The sequence below is a fragment of the Sminthopsis crassicaudata genome, chromosome 3 (assembly GCF_048593235.1).
Source record: "Sminthopsis crassicaudata isolate SCR6 chromosome 3, ASM4859323v1, whole genome shotgun sequence".
Lineage (NCBI taxonomy): Eukaryota > Metazoa > Chordata > Mammalia > Dasyuromorphia > Dasyuridae > Sminthopsis > Sminthopsis crassicaudata.
This window is the reverse complement of record NC_133619.1, coordinates 165,812,652-165,837,289: the sequence shown is the minus strand read 5'-3', so window position 1 is coordinate 165,837,289 and position 24,638 is coordinate 165,812,652. Positions and strand designations below refer to the sequence as shown.

At 32.6% G+C, this 24,638-nt stretch overlaps 1 protein-coding gene across 1 annotated transcript in view; it reads right to left on the bottom strand.

Moving 5' to 3' along the window:
* The window catches only part of TNFSF13B (TNF superfamily member 13b), a 57,202-nt gene extending 35,166 nt beyond the window's left edge, over window positions 1-22,036 (bottom strand). Inside the window, exons 1-3 of the mRNA XM_074299514.1 lie at window positions 20,884-22,036; window positions 20,688-20,787; window positions 8,340-8,396 (exon numbers count right to left, since the gene is read on the bottom strand). Of these exons, the coding sequence (XP_074155615.1) occupies window positions 8,340-8,396; window positions 20,688-20,787; window positions 20,884-21,366 (640 nt within the window). The 5' untranslated portion in view covers window positions 21,367-22,036. The remainder of the gene's footprint in view (window positions 1-8,339; window positions 8,397-20,687; window positions 20,788-20,883) is intronic.
* Between the last annotated feature and the right edge of the window lie 2,602 nt (window positions 22,037-24,638).

Sequence of the window (24,638 nt, the reverse complement as noted above, 5' to 3'; positions counted from 1 at the left end):
AACTACCAAAACCTGCTTTAAGATGTCTTCACTGTGAATGTCTGTAATAGGAGAAATACCTATTAAGACTGGGAAGATGAGGGGAGTAGAGCCAAAATGGAAGATTAGAAGCAGCAATGTAGCTGAATGATCTCAAAATAACTTTTCAAACATCTTTTAAATACTTCAAAAAAAATTCTGGAGCAGTAGATTCAACAGAAGATCAATATGAGAAATTTACCCAAATGAAGACAATTTAGGCAAAAGAAGTCTATGATCTGGGATAGAGGCAACTGTAGCCACACAAGTGGTGGGTCTTTGAGGTTCCTGCAACAATGGTAACAGCAGCTTCAGGAACTCTCAATCCAGAGATTGGGGTGGGGACAAGATTGAGAAAGAGATAATAGTGAACCTTTTGTTGGCACTGGATGTAGGACCTGGTGATGTTTGGTAACTCTATTGCTCGTCTGTAGTTCTGGGTTGCACTGCTGGGTTGCAGTTCAAGGACAGAAAGAAGCCCTTGTGGTCAGTCACAAGTCAATGCAGAACTTGGTCCCAGTCCCAAAAAGAAGAGGAGCACCAGCATTTGTGGCTGAAAGGGAACAAGGCCCTTCCTAGATAAAAAAAAACAAGAGTACAGACAAGGAGAGCAATGATCATGCCTTTCCCTGTTATCAGGGAAAGCACTGAAAACTTTGAGACCCCCCAGAATTAGCCTGAAAGCAGCAGAAAATCTACAATGACGAAAAAATAAAAAGAAAAAATCTCAAGCTTGGGACAGTGCTTACACAACCCCAGGTGAGCAGAGCCCAATTTAACTCTAGAATCAAGAGACAGAGTGGAATAATGAGCAACAAACAAAAAGAACTTGACAATAAAAACAGTATGGAGGTAGGGAAGACCAAGATACAAATTCAGAAGAAGAAAATAATGATGTGAAAACAGCTACATCCAAAGGCTCAAAGAAAAAAAAAACATTCAGGAGAAAGGCCCAATAAGAATCCCTGGAAGAGTTAAAGAAAGAGGTAAGTGTAGAGAAGACAAATTAGAAAATAATTCCTTAAAAATTAGTTGGGCAGTTGAAAGCTAATGACTCCATGAGACATAAAGAAACAATAATACAAAGTCACAATGATTTTTAAAAAGTGAAATATTTCATTGGAAAAAACTTACTTGGAAAATAGTTTTAGGAGAGAGAATTTAAAAAATATTGGACTACATGAAAACTTGAAAAGTTTGCACATCACATTTCAAGAAATTATAAGAAAAACTGCCATGATATCTTAGGTTCAAAGGGCATAATAGAAATTGAAAGAATCCATCAATTTACTCCTAAAAAAAATCCCAAATTGAAAACTCCTAGGAATATAATAGCCAACTCCAGAGCTCCCAAATCAGGAATAAAATATTATAAGCAGCCAGGAAGAAAACAATTTTGAAGAGCTGCAGTCAGAATCAAGCAAGATTTAGCAGTTTCCATATTAAAGAAGCAAAGAATAAACTACCCAGTAAGACTGACCGTCATCTTTCAGGAAAGGAGATGGACCTTTAATAAAGTAAGAGACTTTCAATCATTCTTACTGAAAAAAATAAAAACAGAACTAAACAGTAAATTTGCTTTTCAAATACAGGACTCAAGAGAAGCATAGCAGGGTAAACCAGGAAAAATATATCCATATTTACATATATATATATATATATACATATATATATACATATAATTTATCTTACCTTATAGAGAAACAAGGGGGAGAGAGGGGAATGAAAAGGGAGAGGCTGAATTAAAGATAGGGCAAAAACACTAGAGAAAGGAATTAGAGAAGGGAGGAGGAGTAATAGAAGGGAAGGCAGAAAGAGGGCAGAAAGGGTTAGAAACAAAATATTAGTAAGGAGGGACAGGGTGGAAAGAAAGGATAAAAGTATATATAGGGGAGAAAATAGGATGAAAGGAAATACAGAGCTGGTAATTATAACTATAAATGTGAATGGAATAAACTTGCCCATAAAATAGAAGCAGATTGCAGACTGGATTAAAAGTTAGAATCCTACTTGTTGTTTACAAGAAACACATTTGGAACAGAGGGATACATACAGAATCAGGGTAAAAGGCTGGAGTAGAATTTATTATGCTTCAGCTTAAGCAAAAAAAAATTTAGCAAGGGTAGCAAAGATCAAGCAAAAGCAAAAATTGATCTAATTAAAAGAGATAAGGAAGGGAACTATATCTTGTTAAAGGGTACCATAGATAATGAAGTAATATTAATACTAAATGTATATGCACCAAGTGGTAGTGTTAGAGTCAGGGGCAGATCTCAAGGGCAGAGTATAAGAGGCACTCGAAGGCTTATTCTGCCTGAGCCTGATAACAGGACATTGAGGTATTGAGTAAGCCTCATTAACGAGGAAAAGCCTCCTGGCTCTTGCGGATTATGCTCAAATTTGTGCACTCTTAGTCACGTGATCTGGGGACTATAAAAAGGGGTTTGCAGAAGGTGGGGGGAGGGAACTCCAGGAGAACTCTGGAGGGAAGGCTAGAGGGAATGTTAGGGAATTCTATGTAAAGAGTTAAAATAAAGACCTGTTGCTGCATACTTGAGTGACTTGGGTGTTCTGTGGTGGAACCTCTAAAGAGGTAGCTCTCTGATTGAGATAATCAGAGCCGAGATGTCTGAAGACTTGGTGAAGGTAAGAGCCAGTTGACCCCTGATGAGGTGAGCAGCTGGGAGGTAACTTGGCAGAGTATTCAAATTCTAAGAGAAGATATTAAGCCAGTTATAGGAAGAAATAGACAACCAAACTATGTTAGTAGGGGATCTCAACTTCCCATCTCAGAATCAGACAAATCTAACCACAAAATAAACAAGAAAGAAACTTGGGAAGTTGACAGAATGCTAGAAAACTTAGATATGATAGACCTCTGGAGAAAAATGAATAAGATCAGAAAAGAATACACCCTTTTCCCAGCTGTATATGACGCCTACACAAAAATTGATCTCATGTATTGAACATAAATCAATCAAATGCAAAAATGTAGAAATATTAAATGCTTCCTTTTAAGACCATGATGCAATGAAAATTATATTCAATAAAGGTCTAGGAAAAATAGATTAAAAGCCTACTGGAAATTAAATCTAATTTTAAAGAATGAGGGGGCTAAACAACAAATCATAGGAACAATCAATAATTTCATCTATGAAAATGACAATAATGAGACAACATACAAAACCTATAGGATGCAGCCAAAGTAGTTTTGGAGAAAAATTTTATATGATCTGAATAGTTATATGAATAAAATAGAGAAAGAAGAGATCAATGACTTGGGTATGCAACTAAAAAAGATAGAAAAAGAACAAATTAAAAACCCCTAATTATCAAATTAGAAATGCTGAAATTCAAAGACAGATTAATAAAATTGAGACTAAGAAAACTATTGAACTGATTAATACAATTAAGAATTTATTTTATGAAAAAAAAAAGCAAAAAATAGTTAAACCTTTGGTTAATTTGATTAGAAAAAGGAAAGGAAAAAAAATACCAGCATCAAAATGAAAAGGATGAACTTACCACCAATGAAAAAGAAAGTAAAACAATAATTAGGAGCTCTTTTGCCCAACTGTATGTCAGCAAACCTGACAATCTAAATGAAATGGATGGATATTTACAAAAAATATAAATTGTTTAGATTAATAAAAGAAAAAATAAATTACTTAAATAAAGCCCCATTTTAGAAAAAGAATTGAACAAGCCATCAATCAACTCCTTAAGAAAAAATCCTCAAGGCCAGGTGGATTTACAAATTAATTCTACCAAATTCTACCAAAAATTTAAAAAAACAATTAATTCCAATACTATGCAAACTATTTGGAAAAATTGGTAAAGGAGTCCTGTCAAATTCTATGACATGAATTTGGTACTGATATCCAAACCAGAGCCAAAACAGAGAAAGAAAATTACAGACCAATCTCCCTGATGAATACTGATGCAAAAATTTTAAACAAAATATTAGCAAAGAGATTACAGCAACTCATCCACAGGATACTACATTATGACCAAGAAAAAGAAATTAAAGGAATTATAGTAGGTAATGAAGAAACAAAATCATCACTCTTTGCAGATGATAAGATGAGATACTTAGAGAATTCTAAATAAGAATCCAAAAACTATTTGAAACAATTAAAGCTTTAGCAAAGTTGCAAGATATAAAATAAACTCACACAAATAATCAACATTTCTATATATTATTAACAAAGGCCATCAACAAGAGATAGAAAGAGAAATTCCATTTAAAATTACTGTGGATAAGATAAAATATTTGGCTGTCTACCCCAAAACAAACCCAGGAACTATATGAACACAATTACAAAACACTTCTCACACACATAAAATCTGATCTAAACAACTGGAAAATTATCAATTGCTCCTGGATAGATTGAGCTAATTTAATAAAAAAAAAAAAAAGATAATTCTACTTAAATTGATCTATTTTTTCAGTGTCATGTTAATCAAATTGCCAAAAAATTATTTTCTAGAGCCAGAAAAAATAATAAAATTTATGTGGAAAAACAAAAGGTCAAGATATTTCAAGGGAATTAATTTTTAAAAATGTGGCCTAGCAGTACCAGACCTAAAACTATATTATAAAGCAGCAGTCATCAAAACCATTTGGTACTGGCTAAGAAACAAAGTGGTAGATCAGTGGAATAGATTAGATTCACATGACACAGTAATTAATGACTATAGTAATTTAGTATTTGATAAACCTTCAAACTCCAAGTTCTGAAATAAGAATTCACTATTTCACAAAACTTGCTAGAAGAACTGGAAAATAATAGATCGAAATTTTGGCATGACCTTCTTTTCACACCCCATACCAAAATAAGGGCAAAATAGGTATATGATTTGAGTATAAATAAGCAAATTAGGAGATCAAGGATAGTTCACATGTCAGATCTTTAGAGATGGAAGGAATTTATGGCAAAGAAGAACTAGAGAACATTATGAAATGCAAATGGATCATTTTGATTACATTAAATTAAAAAGGCTTTGCATAAATAAAACCAACAGAAACAAGATTAAAAAGGGAAGTACAAAGCAGGGGAAAAAAAAATTTCTAGCTAGTTTTTCTGACAGAGGCTTCATTTCTAAAGAACTGTGGCAAATTTTTAAGAATACAAGTCATTTCCCGAGTGATAAATGGTAAAAAATATATGAACAATTTTCAGATGATGAAATTAAAACTATCTATAGTCATATGATAAAATGCTCTAAATCACTGTTGCTTAGAGAAATTAAAACAACTCTGAGTACCACATCACACTTCTCAGATCAGCTAAGATGACAGAAAAAAAATAATAAATGTTGGAGCGGATGTGGGAAAACTGGGACAGATGCATTGTTGATTGAATTGTGAAATGATTCAATCATTCTGGAGAGCAATTTGGAACTATGTCTAAAGGGCTATCAAACTGTGCATATCTTTTGATCTATCACTGCCACTACTGGACCCATATGTACAAAAATGTTTGTAGCAGCTCTTTTTGTGGTGGCAAAGAATTAGAAAATTGAGTAGATGACTATCAATTGGGGAATGACTGAATATGTTATGGTATATGGAATCTATTTAAAAAATGAACAAGTTGACTTTAGAAAGAGCTGGAAAGATTTATATGAGCTGATGCTGAGTGAAACAAGTAGAACCAGGAATACATATACACAGTAACAGCAAGGCTGTTCAATGATCAACTATGAAAGACTTGTTTCTTCTCAGCAGTTCAATGATCTAAGACAATTCCAATAAACTCTAGAAAAAATGCCATCTGCATCCAAAGAGAGAACTATGGAGTTTGAATGTAAGTCAACACATGTTATAGTCATTTCTTTTTTTTTTTCTTCTTTCTGCTTTTTTTTTTTCCTCTCCCATGGTTTTTCCCTTTTGTGCTGATTTTTCTTTCCCAACATTATTCATAAAGAAATATGTATTTTTTAAAATTAATATACATATATAATCAGAAAAAAACAAAACAATAAAAAGGGGAGGAAAAAAGAAAACAGAATTCAACAATATGTTGTTTACAAGAGAGTTTACAAGAGATACACTTTAAACAGAGAGAGAGAGACAGAGTTTTAACAGAGTTAAATAAGTTGGAGTAGAATCTATTGTGTTCAAATGAAGGAAAAAAGGATTTTTTATTACCAATTATAATCTCAAAGAAAAAGCAAAAATAGATCTAATAAAGGGATACAAATAGGAAAACTATATTTTTGATAAATAGTACCATAGACAACAAAGTAGTATAAAAGATTTTTACTGCAAATTTCTCAGACTAAGTCCTCTTTTCTCTAATATTCATCCCATTTATAAAAAAATAAGTCATTCTTCATTTGATAAATAAATGGTCAAAGGATATGAACAGGCAATCTTGAATAAAAATCAAAATTATCTATTAACAGTCATAAAAAAGTCCTAAATCACAATTTACTAGAGAAATGCAAATTAAAACTTTGAAGTACCCACCTCACAACTATCAAAAATACCAAATATTGAAGGAGATTTGGGGAAATGGCTACACTAATGAGCTGTTTGTTGGTGGAGTTATGAACTGGTCAAACCATTTTAGAGAACAATTTGAAACTATGCCCAAAAAATACTGCATACTCCTTGACCTCATATTAGTACCAAGCTTGTAACCTAAAGAGATAAAAGAAAAGGAAAAATGATCTATCTATATGTTCAAAAAAAAATTGCAGTGCTTTTTTACAGTGACAAAGACTTGGAAATTGAGAGGATACCCATCAGTTGGGGAATGGCTGAACAAGTTATGATGAAACACTATTGTTTTATAAGAAATGTCATCCCTTTTGTATGACTTCAAAAAAACTTGGAAATATCTATTTGAATTAATGCTAAGTGAAGCAATCAGACTGAGATCATTGTATACAGCAAAAAATAATATTGAACGATGATCAATTGTGAATGATTTAGCTATGCTCAGCAAAATAAAGATCCAAGACAATTAGTAAGGACTCATGATAAAAATTGCAATCTACTTTTAGAGGAAGAATTGATTAACTCTGAGTCCAAATTAAAGTATAATCTTCTTTATTTTTCTTGCTTTTTAATAACATGATTAATAAGGAAATGTTTTCTTGATTTCATATGTACAATCATATCATATTGCCTTCATTCTCAGTGAGTAAGGAAGAGGGATCATTTGGGACTCAATTTTTTTTTAAGTTAAACATTTTAAAATATTATAATTTGCTTTAAAAAAATTAACACTGCATTCTTTACTGAATTTCCTTCCCATTATATTGTTAAGTAAACATATTTTCAAAACATGTCATTTGTTCTGCATCACTGGATGAATGGCCATATATATGACATCATAAACCCATTTTGATGTTTATGACTATGGAAGAAATAGCTCCATGCCTAATGATCAATAGATTAAAGAAACCTTGAATTAAAAACAACAAATAGATTTAAATGTTAGTTCTATCATTTAATACAGTTGCATAAACTTAAATTTTGTTTCCTCTTCTGTAAAACAAAAGGATTGTTGTAGTGGAGGAACTTTAACGTCCTTTCCATCTCAGCATCATATTAGTTTTAGTAACCCTCAATTAGGAATACTATGTATTATTTAAATAACAAACCAGAAGGCTAATGAGATTGTTACAAAAGGAAAAAAAGTGATTTGTTATTAATATTCCCTGAATTTATTTCCCAAAAGGCCTAGCTATAGTTCTTTATATAGAGTTATAATACCATTCCATTTCTGTATTGCCTTAAGTATATTATATATTCAATATATTTACTCATGGTCACCTTATTAATTTAAATTAGTGTTTTACAAATATCCCAAGAAATTAGAAATCTATAGGACACTAGTCATAGTCTTTTTATTCAAACTTCCTACTGGATATGTAAGATTAATAAAAATGAGCTAAATTAACAGAACCAAACTGCCAGGATAGAATTGTTCAATATTATTTAAGAGTCAAATTACATATGAAGTATTAAATTCAACTCTGGGTAACCCATTTTAGGAAGAATATTGATAAGCTGTCTAGAGAAAGAAATGTCTAGAAATGTCTAGAGAAAAATCCACAGAGTCAAGAAAAACTTTCAAATTATTTCATATTAGAAATAAATTAAGAAATTGGGTATGGTTAGCCCAAGTAAGAAAAGAGTTGGGGGAAGGGATCCACTATAGGAGGAATTTTAAGGCCCATCATGCAAGTATTAGATATGCTAGTTTTTAACATATGCTATGTTGTTTGACCTGTAATTCAGGATGATAGCATTAGACATTTAATATAGTGTCTAAATGGGGCAAAATATGATTCATTATTGTTACCTCTTTGTATCATGGGACTTGTACCATCAGCAATTAACTGCAAGCAGTCTTGTATTCCTAAAACACAAAAATGTTATGTCAGTAGAAACAATAAGAAACTAATACAAATTACCTTCTCCTGAAAAATAAAGCTAATAGTATATTCATTATTTCTTAGAAGAACTATTGCAATATGAATTGATTCTCTGACCACAAGGCTTTCCCCACTTAAAGTCATCTTTCAAACAAACACCAAAGTGATTTTTATAAAAATCAAAATCTGACAATGTTACCTCCCCTTCCTCCTATACCTCAGAAAACTCCATTGACTCTCTATTGTCTCTATCCAACCAAATATTATCCTCTTCTGTTTGACACTTAAAATACTCTTTACAACCTGGTCCCTTCCTACTTTCCAGACTTCTTACATAATATTCCTTTCAAAATATCCTATGGTCTATTCATACTAGTCTATTTTCAGTTCCTTGCATATGAATATCCTCAACTCCATAACTTTGCATTTTCTGTCCTTTTTGTCTGAAATGCCTTTTTCTTTGCTTCTACCTCTTGGAATCTCTGTTTTACATCAAGAGTCATCTCAAAAACAACTTTCTACACGAAGCCTTTTATAGTCCTCCCCACTGCTACAGTCTTCATCTCTAAAGTTACTTTGTAATTATAATATACATGCATACATAAATATATCTATTTATAACATTTGGGCACATGTAGAGATATGTAGATATTTATGTTATTTCATTTTTGTCTTTGTATCTCCAAAGCATAGCATAGTGGGACATGCCACAACATATTAAATTCTTATTTGATTGATAATATTCAAATCAACATGTCAGCATAATATCTAAGAAATATTTCTTACCACTTGCAGTGGAATCCATGACTGCTGTTGATATAATTATCAGATGTGTAGCTACACATATAAAGACCAATTTTTCAATATGATGTACACTTATATTCATATGGTTCTAGAAAAGCTACAGAAATCGAAGGAAGTCTTCTATTCATCTTTAGTTTTTAATCTAGTTTCATTTAAAATGTTAAGCGTTTATCTCAGAAGCTTCAGTAGGATTGTCTGTAAAATGCACTGGGATATAGAGAAACTATAACATCCACTTCAATTATATTTAACATGTAGCATAATCAGCTGGAAAACTTAACAGTGAAAATGAGTTCACTTTACAGTATTGAACCAAAAAAGAAATCAATACTTTTTTCCAAATAAAATATGAATTCTTAATAAGATTGCATAATCAAGCAATTATATTTTGGAAAATAATCCCCTGCTGTCTCTTCCAGTAAAGAAAAAAAAAATAGAATAAAATTTCAAATACCTAAAAATCTAGCTTAGTATGTACTAATATAATAAAGAACATATTAAATATGTTTGCTACTCTTGCAATACTGATTATTTGATTCTAAATTAAAAAAAAAACTTTCAAGAATTAATTCCACATTAAACAAGTTTATGAGATATTGTTTTGTGAATAGAAAATCCTATGTAAATATTAATAATGTTTTTTTTTGTTTTTTACCATAGGTTAATATAAAAATATATATTAAGTAAGCATGAAAATATAGCATTGATGTGTTTTTAGATTACAGTATAACTAGATTTACTGCTGGGTTATTTTAGTGATTTATTAGAAAGTCACATGATCCCTATTCCTAGTCTTAAACCCTGGAATGCAGGAAGTTAGTGAAGTTCCAGGAAGTGACAGGAAGTTATAGGAAGTGATGTGACCTGTGGGAAGCAGACAACATTGGTGACCATTGGTCAAGGATGGTTATATCCTTTTAGTCTATCCAATGAAAAGGCTTGGGTTTTTTCTTATTTAACCGCTTGTTCTACTTCCTGCTGGCCAGGTTCAGGAGCACATGTTGGGAGTTGGGATGACTCCTGGGCCTCTCTCTTCAGGATTAAATAAATGTTTTCTCTTTGTACCTGAAGATGTCTCTGCTTAGTTAATTTGGGAAAGGGGGTCTAGCACCAATCCCACATACTGCTATATGAATTAAATCAAAATCAAAGTACAAACATCCATATTTTTTTCCTCAGAAAAAGATGCCTTACTCTATTATTGATAGCATTAGTCAATCATATTCTTTCTATTCATTAGACTTGGCTACTGTTGGTTTATTGAAGTATTAATATACCAGAGATCAAAATGTTTGACTTTCTAATACTTCAGCAATGAATGATTTTTTTTTTTTTAAAGAAAAAAAGCAATTTCAACTAGTTGACCAATAATCAATGTTAAGTGCTTACTTTAGGTCATGTATTATACTATTTGCTAGAAAACCAGTATCTAAATATCTTAAATAGCTTAATTTTCTCTTTCACATTTCAGAGGATATATGTAACATTATTCTTCATCCAGCTTTCTACCACTACTACAACCTAGACAAAAAGGCAAGATATACTATTGTGCCATTTTGATCACCTTTCTGGTGCATTGAAAAAGAGCTAAACTTACTAATTCCCATAACTTTCCATGACATACAGTTCTCCACAAATTAAAATCAGAAAAAAGGTCCATCCCCCTCAAAATAAAATAAAACAGGGGCTTACAGATGGGAGGGGACAGGATGTTAATTAGTGGAGAAAAGCTGATAATTTCCCCAACTAGATAAGTAGAGGATTATATGTAATTTTTTTTTCCTCCTTTTTTCAGCTTTTGGTTGAGAAAGGTCCAGAGCAATTTCAAGGCAAAAAGTAGCACTAGTACTTCCAGTTACAGGAGATCAAGAGATCTGGTCACAGATTCAAGGCCAAGGGGAATGCTAGAACTTGTAGCTTCAGAGGAACAGGACTCCTTCCTAAAGACCAGAGCATAGTCTGAGGGACAGATCACACCACCTTGGAAGCACCAAAATCTCATACCTCCAGAATTATCACTTAACAGTAACATGAAAAAGCCTGAAAGTTTGGGAATAAGTGCTTCCCCTCCCCAAGATGAGCAAAGTTCAACTTTATTATAAAATTTGAAATCAAGAAATAGGCTAGGAATATGAGCAAACAATAACAATAAAAAAATCTTGACAATTAAAAGCTGTAATACTGGCAAGTAAGACCAAAACATAAACTCAAAAGAAATTAAGAACATAAAAATAGCTATAATCAATATCTCAAAGAAAATGCTAATTGGACAGCAAAATAAAAACTTGTGAAAGAATACATTTTATGCATTCAGAACTAATTTCCAGACTTGACTCACAGAGTATTTTGTTAATGGTTTAATGGCAAACTGGCAGGAGTACTCCATTGGATTATCTTGTAGATCTATGCTTGGACTTGTGCTGTTTATTTTTCTTAACTAATTATTTATTTAAAGGTACTGATGGCATATACATCAGATTTATAGATGTCACTAAACTGAATAAGCTCCTTGAGATTAAGGACAGGCATTTGTCTTTCTTTGAATCTCCAGAGTTCAGTACAATACCTGGCCCATATTGAGTGTTTAATTAATGTTTAGTGACTGTGTAATGATGATCAAGGTTCAAAATATCTCAACAAGTAAAAGTATTGAGCTGAATCAGATCAGATGAGATTTGTAGTTTTACGCTTGAATATCAAAATAAAAATAAAATTCACAAGTACAAGATAGAATTGGCCATAGCTAGAGAAATTTTGTTGGAAACAGATCTAGTTGTTTGAATGAATTGGAAAATGCATTAGCAGTTTAAAAAAATGTGGCAGCTCCAAAAGCTGATGAGATTCTGAGCCATTTTACAAAAGGAGTGGATAGCTGTTCTTTAATCTATAGGTTTCTGGGGTATTTAGTTCTGAGCATTATACACAAGAACAATGATACATTGGAGAGCTTCCAGAAAAGGAAGACAGAATGGTAAAGGAACTCAAGCTTATCCCATGTAAAGATCACCTGAAGGAATCAGGCTTGAGAAAATTTAGGGTAGAACATGATAGCAGGGATGGGAGAAGAGTAAAAAAGAAAGAAGAAAAATACTGGGAAAAGAATATTTACAAAAAAACTTCCTAATCTTGAAGGGAGATTAAAAAAAATGGAGAAAGAAAAAAAAAACAACTAAAATTTAGCTAAATAATTACTGAACAAATTGTAGCAAATGAGTTTAAAGGAATATTAATACATATAGAAATGATGGGATGATTTCAGAGAATCTAGGATATTAAGGACCAACTCAGAGTGAAGTGAGCAGAACCAGGAGAACAATTTATATAAGGAGAGTAACATTGTCAAGAAAAACAATTTTTTTAAAGAACTCAATTCAATATATTGTGTATGAAGGACCCATTATGAAGCATGTTACCATTTTTGATAGAGAGGTAATATACAGCAGGTACAGATTTTATATATATATATATATATAAAACATGGTCACTGAATGGATTAATTTGTTTAACTATGTTTCTTTTTTCTTATTTCTTTTTCTCCATTTTTAATTAAGGGGGTCAAGGATAGGAGTATTGCAATAGTGGTGACAAAGCAGGGTCTCCTTTAACATTTTTTAAATGCACATAAGCAAACTGAAGGAAATAAGCAGGATAATTTTGAAAATAACATGTAAGATTTATTACATATTTATATATAATACAATTATATATTGTATTCATTAGTCTAACCTAGAGCTTCTAAAATTTTTTCCACTAGCTATTCCTTTTTACAGAAGAAAATTTTGTGACCTGGGTATATACATAATAGGTATACAAATAAAATATTTACTAATAACAAATCATAATTTTGTGACCCCCTACATATCACATTCTGATGAAGGAGATAGCTTATTCTTTCTGATACCAACTTCTTAATCACATAGTCACTTCATTTTAGTAATTTTTGTTTGTCTTTTGTACCTAATCTAAGTGTTTTGATGTAGTAGATATACAAAAAAAAAAAAAAAAAAGGTTTATTCAATTATTGCTTAATGCCAGCAAAATAGAGAAACTTACAAAGGCAAAATGAAAAATTCCTTCAAGGCAAATAATGAAGTTGGAAACTATTTTAAAAGTGTGGACATTTTCCAATTAGTATTCAGAATCTAAATGATTCCTAAATAGCAACACATTAAAATAATAAAACCTTATACTTTTCGATTTACAAAATATCTGATTTGATCTCATTTAATTCAGTATAAATATTAAATCTTAAGAGGGATGGGAAGAGAAGAGTTGTTATTATGGACCTTATAAACTGTTATCATCTTTGAAGTTCATCAGACTATACTTTTTCACATCTGTCTATACATCAAATATCCTAAATGACATCATCTACCACAACTACTAAAAAATAAATGAATTTTTTTAAATGACATATTTTTCAAAGGTGCAAATGTAATTTATTGGGAATGATGCATCTTTCTTCCCACAAACTTGCTTATTTAGTGTCATTTCTACCATTGAAAATCCCCTCTTCTACCCTACATTCATTCAGCTCTTACTCAATCTCCAAGGCACAACCTGATCATGACTATTCCCTAAAACCATAACTCAATCAATAAGCATTTGTTAAGCACCCACTATGAAGGCACCATACTAGGCACCAAGGATTCAAATATGTAGAATGTGATCATCTCTACTCTTAAGGAACTTACATTTCATTTAGGAAGACAATATATACATAGATAAGTATGTACAGAATATATATAAGCAACCTGCATACAAAAAGGATTACTAACTGTTAGGGCAATCAGGAAAAGCTCCATTTACAAGCTTCTAGAAGCTAGAAGAAAGTAGCTATTAAGTTGCATCTTGAGGGAAAATAATGACTTTTTTTTAAGGCAGAGAAAAAAGAGAGAATGCATTTCTGTTATAAGAAACAATCCATGAAAATGCAAACACTAAGAGACGGAATATCAGGTGTGAGGAACAGAAAGAAGAGTAGTTTGTGGAACACATAATAGAGGAAGGGGAGTCATTTATAATTTGGGCCCAGGTTGTAAACAGCTTAAAAGTACAAGAGATGAGTTCATATCTTATTCTAGAGGCAATAAGAAGTCACATAAATTTATTAATTAGAGGAATTATATTATCATATCTGAATCTAAAGAAAATTACATTAGCATTTCTGACAATGATAAACTAAAGAGGGCAGAGAAATTAATTAGGAGACTGAGATAAACTGGCTGAAAGGTGATAAAGGCCTAAAGTAAGATATTGGTTATATGCATGGAAAACAGGGGTCAGATATAAATGTAGAAATCTTGGCAACTGGTAATAATGGAAATTACATAAGGGAAAGTGAGAAGTTCAATGATAATATTTCAGTTATGAACTTAGTAGACTGAAAAACAATGGTGGTGCCTTTAAATAGAAAACATTGGAAAGGCTTGGGGAGGAGAGTTTGTGTCATGCTGAATTTGAAATATCTATGGAACATCCAGTTCAAAATTTCCATAAAGCAGTTATCAGTACAAGACTAAAGCTCAGGGAAGACACTGGGACTATATGTACATCTGAATGTCATATGCACAAAGATAGGAATTAAATTTTTGGGAATAGTCAAATCACCATGAGTTCAGAAAAAGAAGAAAAAAAAATCTCAAGACAGAATTTGAGTAATACCTAAGGTTAGAAGACATAGTATATATAATGAGTTTCTCTTCTCTGAAAAGAGACAGTCAGGAAAGAGGAGAATCAGGTGAAAGAAGTATCTGGAAAGTATCAGGGAGAGAATATCTAGGAGGTGAGAGTGGTATTTATTATATACAGATCATTATGTGGAGTATTGGGTAAAGTAGAAAAGTTAGACAAAACGTAGCAGTTGCTCTCGCACATAAAATTCAGCATGGATATATGATTGATTAGAAGAAAATTATAATATACAAAATAACACTGAATAAATATGTTAGAGATACAAATTATGTGAAAACTCAGTGAAAATGTTCATTATTGATAAATTGCTGAATGAACTTTTTTTAGACTAAGAGAAATTAGATGTCAGTTGTTTGTTCTCTAATCCTTCTGTATTAGTATTTCCAGAAATATGCTTGTTAAATTCTATTACAACAGTGTGAAAAGAAAGATTAGTAGAGCTTTTTATAAATAGGAATTGATCTAGAAAAAGATACAGTTGACAAATATTAACAATAGCAGCCACATCTGGAAAATTATTATTACATAGTCTACCAAAATGTAGAAACTTCTGGAAAATTAGCCTATTACTAGTACCTTGACCTTGATATGAGTTCAAAAAAATTTTGAATGTATGAAGAAATACTAGTTGTTTAATCTGTTGCTTCTAACCAAATGAATGGCACATTGATGTATAACATCTCATTTGATTGAGTTGACTTACAAAAAATGTTTAACTTGTTTCTTGGCTGTTTATGTTTCTAAAATATCAAGCTTAATAATAACAAAGTTCAAAAAAAATTATGAAGAGCAGATGTGGGAGAGCATTCTAGGCACAGGGGAGGCAGAAAAAATGCCCAGAGCTGAGAAATAGAATCTTTTTCATGGAACAGCCAGACCATTATCACTGAGTTAAAGAATACTTGTTGAAGGGTATAAACCTTATACCTTATAAGGTATAAGAAGATCTGAAAGAGTGGGGCACCTGGAAAGTACAGTGGACAGAACACCAGCTGTGAAGTTAGGAGGATCTGAGTTCAAATCCAGCCTCACACATTAATACTTACTATTGGGTGACCCTGGGCAAGTCACTTAACCCCACTGCCTTGTCAAAAAAAAGGATTTGAAAAGGCAAGATACCAGTCTAAGTCCTCTGACCAAATTCAGTACTCTTGCATAAGAATAACTCAAAAATCGGTCATATAAGAAGAATGAAAAATAATGGAAGGACAACTTGAATTGTGTATTGGTCCTCATACAAAAATGCAGTAAGAAAATAAAAGACTAACCTTTTGGTTTATTGAATAAATTCCTTTTGGAACATTTATTGGGAAATATGGATATATCCATATCCATTATCCATCATGAGAAAAGTTTGATGGGAGTGTGATCTAATTTAAATTTACTTACACTGATAAAGTCATGGATTCACTAAAATATGATTTGTGGGGATAAAATAAGAATAAATGATTCATGGAAAATTGTGGAAAATAGCCAGAAATTAACTTTGCTGATTTCATCACCTAATCTAAGATGTGGGAGATAAAAAGAAGCCAGAGTAAATTCCTGGATCCTAAAACTACTGCATTACCAGAAGTTGATATTAATTATCAAGTGTGATAACCTTTGAGAAGCCCTCTTACATCTTGCATAGATACCTCTGGAAAACAGCATAGTTCTTTATTATTATTTGTGAGATCAGCAGTAATTGACCCAGTACCCCAAAATGGGGAGTCAGCAGTCATCCAGCACCCATTTTTTAAAAAAAGTAATACATTCCACTTACAATTGTTTTTCTTTGTATTCCTTTGTATTTTATTTTACTTTATGCAATTGAAAGCATTATTTTGAGAAACCCAGATTTCACCAGATAAAATTAAGAACCACTATCTCAAACCTTACTGATTTTTTCTCAAATAAGGGATTACTCCTTGGAATCGTTATTCTGGCTATTTCTTCTCTCATTAGGGAGAGTCTCATATTTATGGAGCCTAGTCCTCCTAATTGGGATAAGGCTGGGCTTGAAGCTGTGACCAAGTATACAAGAGAATATTAAGCCTGGGGAAGGAAGGAGTGAGGTACAGTTGTTGTTGTTTAGTCATGTCCATGACTTTCACTTGTGTTTATGCATAATGTATGTTTGTATGCATGTACACTCTTCATGTAGACACTTCATCAGACAACTGTAATGACTGGTTTTCCTCTCTGCCTAAAGGATTATAAAACTATGCAATCCCTTCAATCCACCACTACCACTGTTAGTTTTATATCCCAAAGACAAAAAAAAAAAAAAAAAAAAAAAAAAAAAAGAGTGGATGGAAGGGCATATTGTACAAAAGTATTTATAGTAGCTCTTTTTTGTGATGGCTAAGAATTGGAAATCAAAAGGATGTCCATCAATTGAGAAATGGCTAAACAGGATGTGTTATATGATCACAATGGAATATTATTGCTCTATAAGAAATGACAAGTAGGATGATTTCAGAGAAACCTGGAAAGACTTTCATGAACTGATGCAAAGTAAAGTAAATAGAACCAGGAAAATGTTGTATATAGTAATGGCAATATTGTTCAATAAAGAACTGGGAATGATTTAGTTATTTGCAGCAATAAAATGATCCAAGAAAATCCCAAAGGACTAAGAATGCAGTATACTATACACCTCTAGAGAAAGAACTGATATTGTTTGAAAACAGATTGGAGCATGCTATTTTTTGCTTTCTTTCCTTCATTCTTTTTTTTACTCAAGCTTTTTTGTAAAAAAAAATTACTATTATGGAAATTATTTACATAACTGTACATGTATAACCTATATCTGATTGTTTACTATCTCACAAAAGAGGAAGGAGAGGGAGTAAGGAAAGGAGGAAAAGATATAATTTGGAACTCAAAACTTTAAAGAAAAACAAGTGTTTAAAATTGTTTTGACATGTAACTGGGGGGGGAAAACTATTTTTTTAAAAAAATATGGTTGCTAGGACACAGCTATCAATTGTATATTCCACTCTAACAAATAAAACAGATGTTTTTCTTTGCAAACATTGGAGACCAAATTTCTGATGCACGGGAAGAAAAAAAAATCTCAGGGACAAATTTTGGCCAAAGGATACAGTGTCAGTAGCCAGCTGGCTCTTTGATATAAGCTTTTGTATGGATTGGTGGAAAAGAGATTCATGATTGCTTTCTATATAGACAAGAATGTAGGGCCTCTTGCTTCTCCTGAAACTCAATGCTGTACTCACCCATTAAACTTATCAGGCTAAGCATCTTTATAATCTCTTCTCACTGTAGCTTCACAGGTCACAACAAATTTAGAACTGTAAAGAAGACAAATTTGAAGTTTTTCCAAAAATAAGCATGGAAAGAGGAGCAAGCTATAGAAAATAGATGTACTCCTTGGATATCTAAGAATAAAGAGATTTAAACAAGTAGGATTGGAAAGTTGGATAGTAAAGCCCTCATCTATTAAAAAAGTGGTACTTATTTGCCTTTGCTATTGCAGAAAGCAGTTTGTACTAGAGTAAGCCACTACTAAATAGTCAAACTCTAGATATATTTATGAGTTTGGGCATGAAATTAATTTGAGATACTCTGGGCTATTTGGCACCTCTTTTATACTGGATTTCCCCACATTTCTGTTTGTTATATTTTAATCAGAAACAATCTTGTGAAATATTTTGAACCCAGCTAAGTCTTTAATTTGAAAAGTTAAAAAAATGATTAAGAAAAAATATTGGCACTGAAGAATGAAATGGAAGCTAAATTCCAATTCATCAGAATTCTCACTAAAGAAATATTTGAAAGTAATTGTTTCTGTGGCCATTGAGTTGAAAGTTTCAGGGAGCTATCCTCCCTGGGTCACCTTCGCAGCCAAAAGACCTAGACCATCCTGGCTGGAACTCTATGCCTTCATAGCAGTGCTCTTATGTTTTTCAATCACATTTATTAAATATAAACTTTTAATATTTCATAAAATGTTTTCTTATTAAATTCAAACTGAGAAATGAGAAGATATTCAGAAGAAATATACTGAGAAGTAACCTCCAAGTCATTTTAAAATTCCTATTGAATCAATCACAAACATGTTTTTACTGTGTACTATGTGCAAGGGATTATAGTAGCTACTGTTTGAAAAACCAGGTTTTATCCTTCTTTTCTCCTTCCTTCTTCCCAGAGCTTCTGTTTCTATTAGTAAGTAGACCAGACACATACAAATATAACCAAGAGTGAAAAGTAAAATGTCATAAATCCCAAATGAGTATGACTTGTAAAAATGATAAATGTTACTCTAGGAACTCAGAAAAGGGAAGATTTATAATGATCTGGATTGGTAAGGAAATGCTTCACAAAGAAGATATATCTTAAATTTGGATTTGAAAGAGGGATTGCATTTTATGAGCACATCTTTTAAAAGGGAATAGTTGGGGCTTTAATAAAAATATGATGGCAAACATTATATTTTAAATCATACTTTGTCAATTCTAAAACATAAATTCCTAAATGATTATGAATTATATATTTTTTGATCGTGTGCAAATGAGCTCTGGATGGCTAAATGCAAAGCAGTACAAATAATTAAAGGTAACTGGTGATCTCAGATCTGATATTTTATCTCTCTGGGTCTCAATTTTTCTCTTACATTAAAATACACTAAATAGGGAGGATTCTAAGTCATCTCTAACACCCTGTGATACTATAAACTATTCTAGGAAATGTGTGCTGGGAAAAGATTAACTAGCAGAAGAATAAAGATTAAACCTCTGATTATATTAGATTAGGAAACTCTTAGAAGAGGGAACTCTGTTTAGACTATAAGTAGGTACCTTCACTGTAAATAATAGTCTTAGAGAACTACTTAAAATATTTTTTGCATATTTGCATAGTCAGTATGTATCAACAGCAGGAAGATTTAGGTTTTCCTGATTCAGTGGCCAGATCTCTATTCATTCTGACATGTCATATCTCTAATATAAGGAGATGTTTTAAAATTAAGGATTTAATGAAGAATTATTTTTTAAAAAGATTAACATCATATTCAGTTTTTATAGGGAGTGTCTGTAAACAATGTCTAGAGAGAAACAAGAAGATTAAAGCAATACACCTGTTTGGGTATAAGTATAACAAAATGGCACCTGGAAGAGAATGTATTTAGCCAACTTTCTGTCCCAAATAGGCATATTCTAATAATAGTGAGATGAAAGCATTTGAATGAAAGAATGGGGAAAAAAAAGAACATTTATGTACCAAGCATTGTGTGTAACAGTGAGCATACAAATACAAAAGCAAAGACAGTTCCTAATTTGATTATAGTTTCAGAATTGAAAATGGGGTAAGAAAAGGTGGGGTTTTATTAGGTGAGTCATGGGCAATGCTTCTGACAAAGTGGCCTTTATTTTATTTGAAGATTAAACAAACTGCTTCCTTTATCTCATTCAGAGGTGTATTATTCTTCCAATGAAATCTGTTGTTTAGGAAAGCTTAATAAGTTCACCATAAGGAGAAAGAATAATAAAAAAGGTATTTTCCCTTCCCTTCCTCCACTTCCCCAAATGTTTCCAGAGCTCATGAAGGCTAATTCTTAAATCTCTTCTTCATTAGAACCTGGAACAATTGAACCAATACTTGTAAAGGGCTTCCTTGTTTTAGCAGCATAGCTGGTCAGGTTTTATTTGCAAGGAGCAAACATGCAGATCAGAGATCCAGGAAGGAAAATGAATTCACCTAACTGTCCCCACTTTTGCGTTATGATATTTGCCCCAGTTGGGAAGTTTCTGAAAGACTGCTTCCCCTCAACTTACTAGTTTCCCCTGAGTCCGGAACACCTCTTCTGCTCCTTCTGCTTTGTCTAAGGCTGATTTGGGGACTGTTTTCTCCTGTGACAGGGGCTTCTCCGAACTCCTGTTAATGGAAAAGACCCAATATTTAAAAAATAAATAAATAGAGGTAGGAAAAAGTAACCCTTATCCAGAGCTAGCCAGCTTCTTGGTAACTCACTTGTCCTGTGATGGCAGCAGCTTCTGACTGAAGAATAGTAGGATAGGTTCCTGCTTTCTCACTCTGCAGGCCCTGCAGTTGCTCAGTCCTGCTCTGATAAGCCTGAAGTTCATGCCGGAGACTCCCCAACTCAGCCTGCAGGGTGAACACTTGGTACAACGAAATCAGAGCCAGGCCACCAGAGAGAAGTGTCAGTAATAGAGTGGCTGACAGGAGTCCTTCTCTAGACTGCCATGCAGAGCTTTTTCTCTGAGGAAGGGTGGACATACAATCCATGATTTTCATTTCTTCTCTTTTCTTGAGGCCAGAAGTAAAGAAGTAAAACTTAACTGCTCCTCTTTCTCTGTCGTCATCCATTTCACTACTTGAACTTTGAGAGTTAGAGAAGGCAGAATAAGTGACCACATGGAATGGATCATTTCCTGTTAGCCTTGTTTGCTGATGTCCAGCACTGAGGGGATCTAAGAGCCTCTCTTGCCTCATCAGGAGGCCTCTCCTGAATTTTCTTCCTTCCTCTGCTATGCATCTCTGTAGTTACCATAGAATAGGTTTTTTACTAACGTTTTCTCCTCTTTTATTGCTCAATCAGCCTTCCTCTTTTCACTTTCAGTTTTTGTTATATGTTTTTATTGGCATCTCTAAAAGTTCTAGGAGCAAATGGGTTTCATAGTCCTTCTTTCTTAAACAGCTTTGACCTTTGACTAAGAGGTATATCAGGGAAAATATTTTAAGACCCCCCCAAAAACACATCAGTGTTTTTTAAGTAGCCGTATATGAAATCCTTAATAGATTATTTCTAGTTGGGCTCTGTCCACTTTTTAAGATAGATGAGGAAAACCTGGAAAGAGTTCTAGAAAGAATCCTGGGCACTTAAACTAATAAAGATTAGGTAGGGTCAACTAAATAAAGTACAATGTAGTTTTCTCTGGGGAATGATTCAAAAGTGATCTGAAGCACAAAAACAGATGAAGGGTTATTATGTGAGAAATGAAAATCACTAGTTTTTATTCCATCTAACAATATAAGAAATGTGCCTAAATTGAAAGATAAATTTAAATAAGCTATGATGAAGGGGAAAAAAAATCCAATATTTTACCTCACTGAAAATATCTTGCAGGATTTTGCATAAATTACAAATAGAGACATACTGAAGCTCTTTAACAACAAGAGACAATTACCTATTTGGGTTAGAATTTCCATTGTTTTCCACATATACTATGCTCAGTATCACCTTATGCCTGTCATATACTATGCTCAGTATCACCTTTATGCCTGTTTTTATTTTGTGTACATTAACCATCCTTTTCATACTGGAGATTCCTTCTGTCTGTCTGTTCAAATCTTATCCATCTTTCCAAGATGAACTCCAGGAAAATTTTCCAAATCAGAGAATAAAAAAGTCACAGATTGGAAATAAATCAATCAACAATAATAATAACAATTAAAAAAATCCAAAAAAACCCAAAATCAACTCTTCAATCAACAAATATTTATTTATTAAAAACTTAAATGCAGAATAAGAAAAAAAGCAAAATAGAAAAAAAAAGAAATAAAGGGAAAAAAAAAAAAACCAAACACTGTCATTGCCCACCAGAACATCAGGGAGTAAAAGTAAAGTTCCAATTCAAGATAGTATATATATTAATAGAAGAGATTATATTCAGGAATGTCCATTTTTTCTTTACTTTCTTATAGGTTTTCTTTTGTTTTCTGCAGTGCACTTTTTACTTTATTCTTTTTCCCCCCTTTCTTCTTCCCTACACCTCCCCAAACAGGCTACAATTAAGCATAGATACACACATACACAAACATACATATATGTCTGTACAAATATAAATACATACACATATTTACATGTACATATACATATACCTACACCTAAATACATACATAGACATACATATTTATGAATATATACATTTAAAATAATAATATGGCTTACATAATGTAGATTTCTTTTGATTGAATCATTTTTAAGTTTGACTTCATCTGAGAGCAATAATTGCTACCTTACTATTACTTAGTCTCCCTGTCACCCCACCATATACCTCCTGCCCTCATCATGGATCAGTTCCTTATCTTCTCTTCCCACCATTTCCCTCTCTCTTTATCCCATTCCCATTCATATACACACCTTATCCTAATTCCACTAATTTACACATTCTTCTATACCCCACCTTATTTTATTCCCACCCCACTTATTTCTTTATAAATTTTGGAGGGTGCTACACTCTATTTGTGTGTTTGTATGCATACATATGTGTATACTGACATATATACATATTGTTCCCTCTTTTATCCCATATTTCAGATGTGAGTGTAGGTTTTCAGAACTACTAGTCCACCTCTCCCATCTAATTCTTCTATGTCAGTTCTTGTGCCTCTTTCATATAGCATAATAATTATTTTTACTTTTTTCTAGGTTATTTTGCTTTTTAGAGTCACATCACATTGAGTTCTATCACAATCTTTCTTTTGGACTACCCAATTACTAATGTCAATCTTAGACATATGGTTTACATTTCCACATATAGAACATAAACAATCTGTATTGAGTCCCTTTAAATTAATCTTTGATATTGGCTCTTAGATTATAAATTTTCTGTTGAGTTTAGGTTTTCAACAAATATTTGTTAAGCACAAATTAAGAAAATTGTGTTCTAAAACTTGTGCTACTTCCTATAGATATGAGCACAAAGAATGAAATAGTTGGTAACAAACAAGGAACTTATATTTTAATGGAAGAGATAGGCATATATGTGTGTGTGTGTGTATGTAAATGTATATGACAAATATAAAGAAAGTTAAGGAGTCAGTAGTCATCAGGAAAACTAATGCAAAGGCATTGGGAAAGGAAATGAAGTTTCATGTATAAACAACATAGAGAATACCAAAATTACAGAGTTCAGAAGGAAAAATATCCAGGGATTATAGAAAGATGGACTACATTTTTATATTATACTTTAAAGGCTAAATTGAGAACTTTGTATTTTTTCTTAGAATCAACAAGAAGCCTGAGGCAGGTTGGCTGATCAGGAGAATCACATAGTCAGAATTGTGTTTAAGGAAAATTACTTTGGCATTAATATATAAGATTAATTATAGTGAAGAGAGACTTGAAGCAAAGAAACCAATTAGCAATAATCTAGATGAGAAGTAAAGAAAACTCAATCTAAGAATAGTAGTTGTGTGAAACAGAGAGAAGGGGTTATATGTGAAAGATATTGTGAAGACGTAAATGGCAAAATTAATCAACTTTTTGAATATATAGGGTGTGGAATAATGAAGACTTGAGAACAAGTATGAAGTTCTGAACCTGGAAGCATTGAAAGATGGCTTGTGCTTTTGACAGAGATGACAAAGTTTGGAAGAGAAGAAGGTTTAGGAGAAAGATGAGTTCAATTTTGGAAATACTGAGTTTGAATAAGTGGGATATCTCACTTAAAAAGTCTATTAGGCAAGTGATGATGCAAGTCTGAAACTCAGGAGAAAGGGCAGGAATGAATAAGTAGATTCAGGAGTCATCTGCACAGAGATGATTGTCAGGGAAGTTTATGCAGTTACAGAGAGAGACAAAGACAGAAACAGAGGGACACAGAGAAATAGAGGACAGAGAAAAACAGAACGCGACAAGGAGACAGACATACAGAGGCAGAGTAGAGGAGAAAAGAAAAGAGGTTCTAGGACAGAATTTTGAGGATCACCCTCAACTATAATGATATAGCATAGAAGAATGAGACAGAGCAGTTAGACAA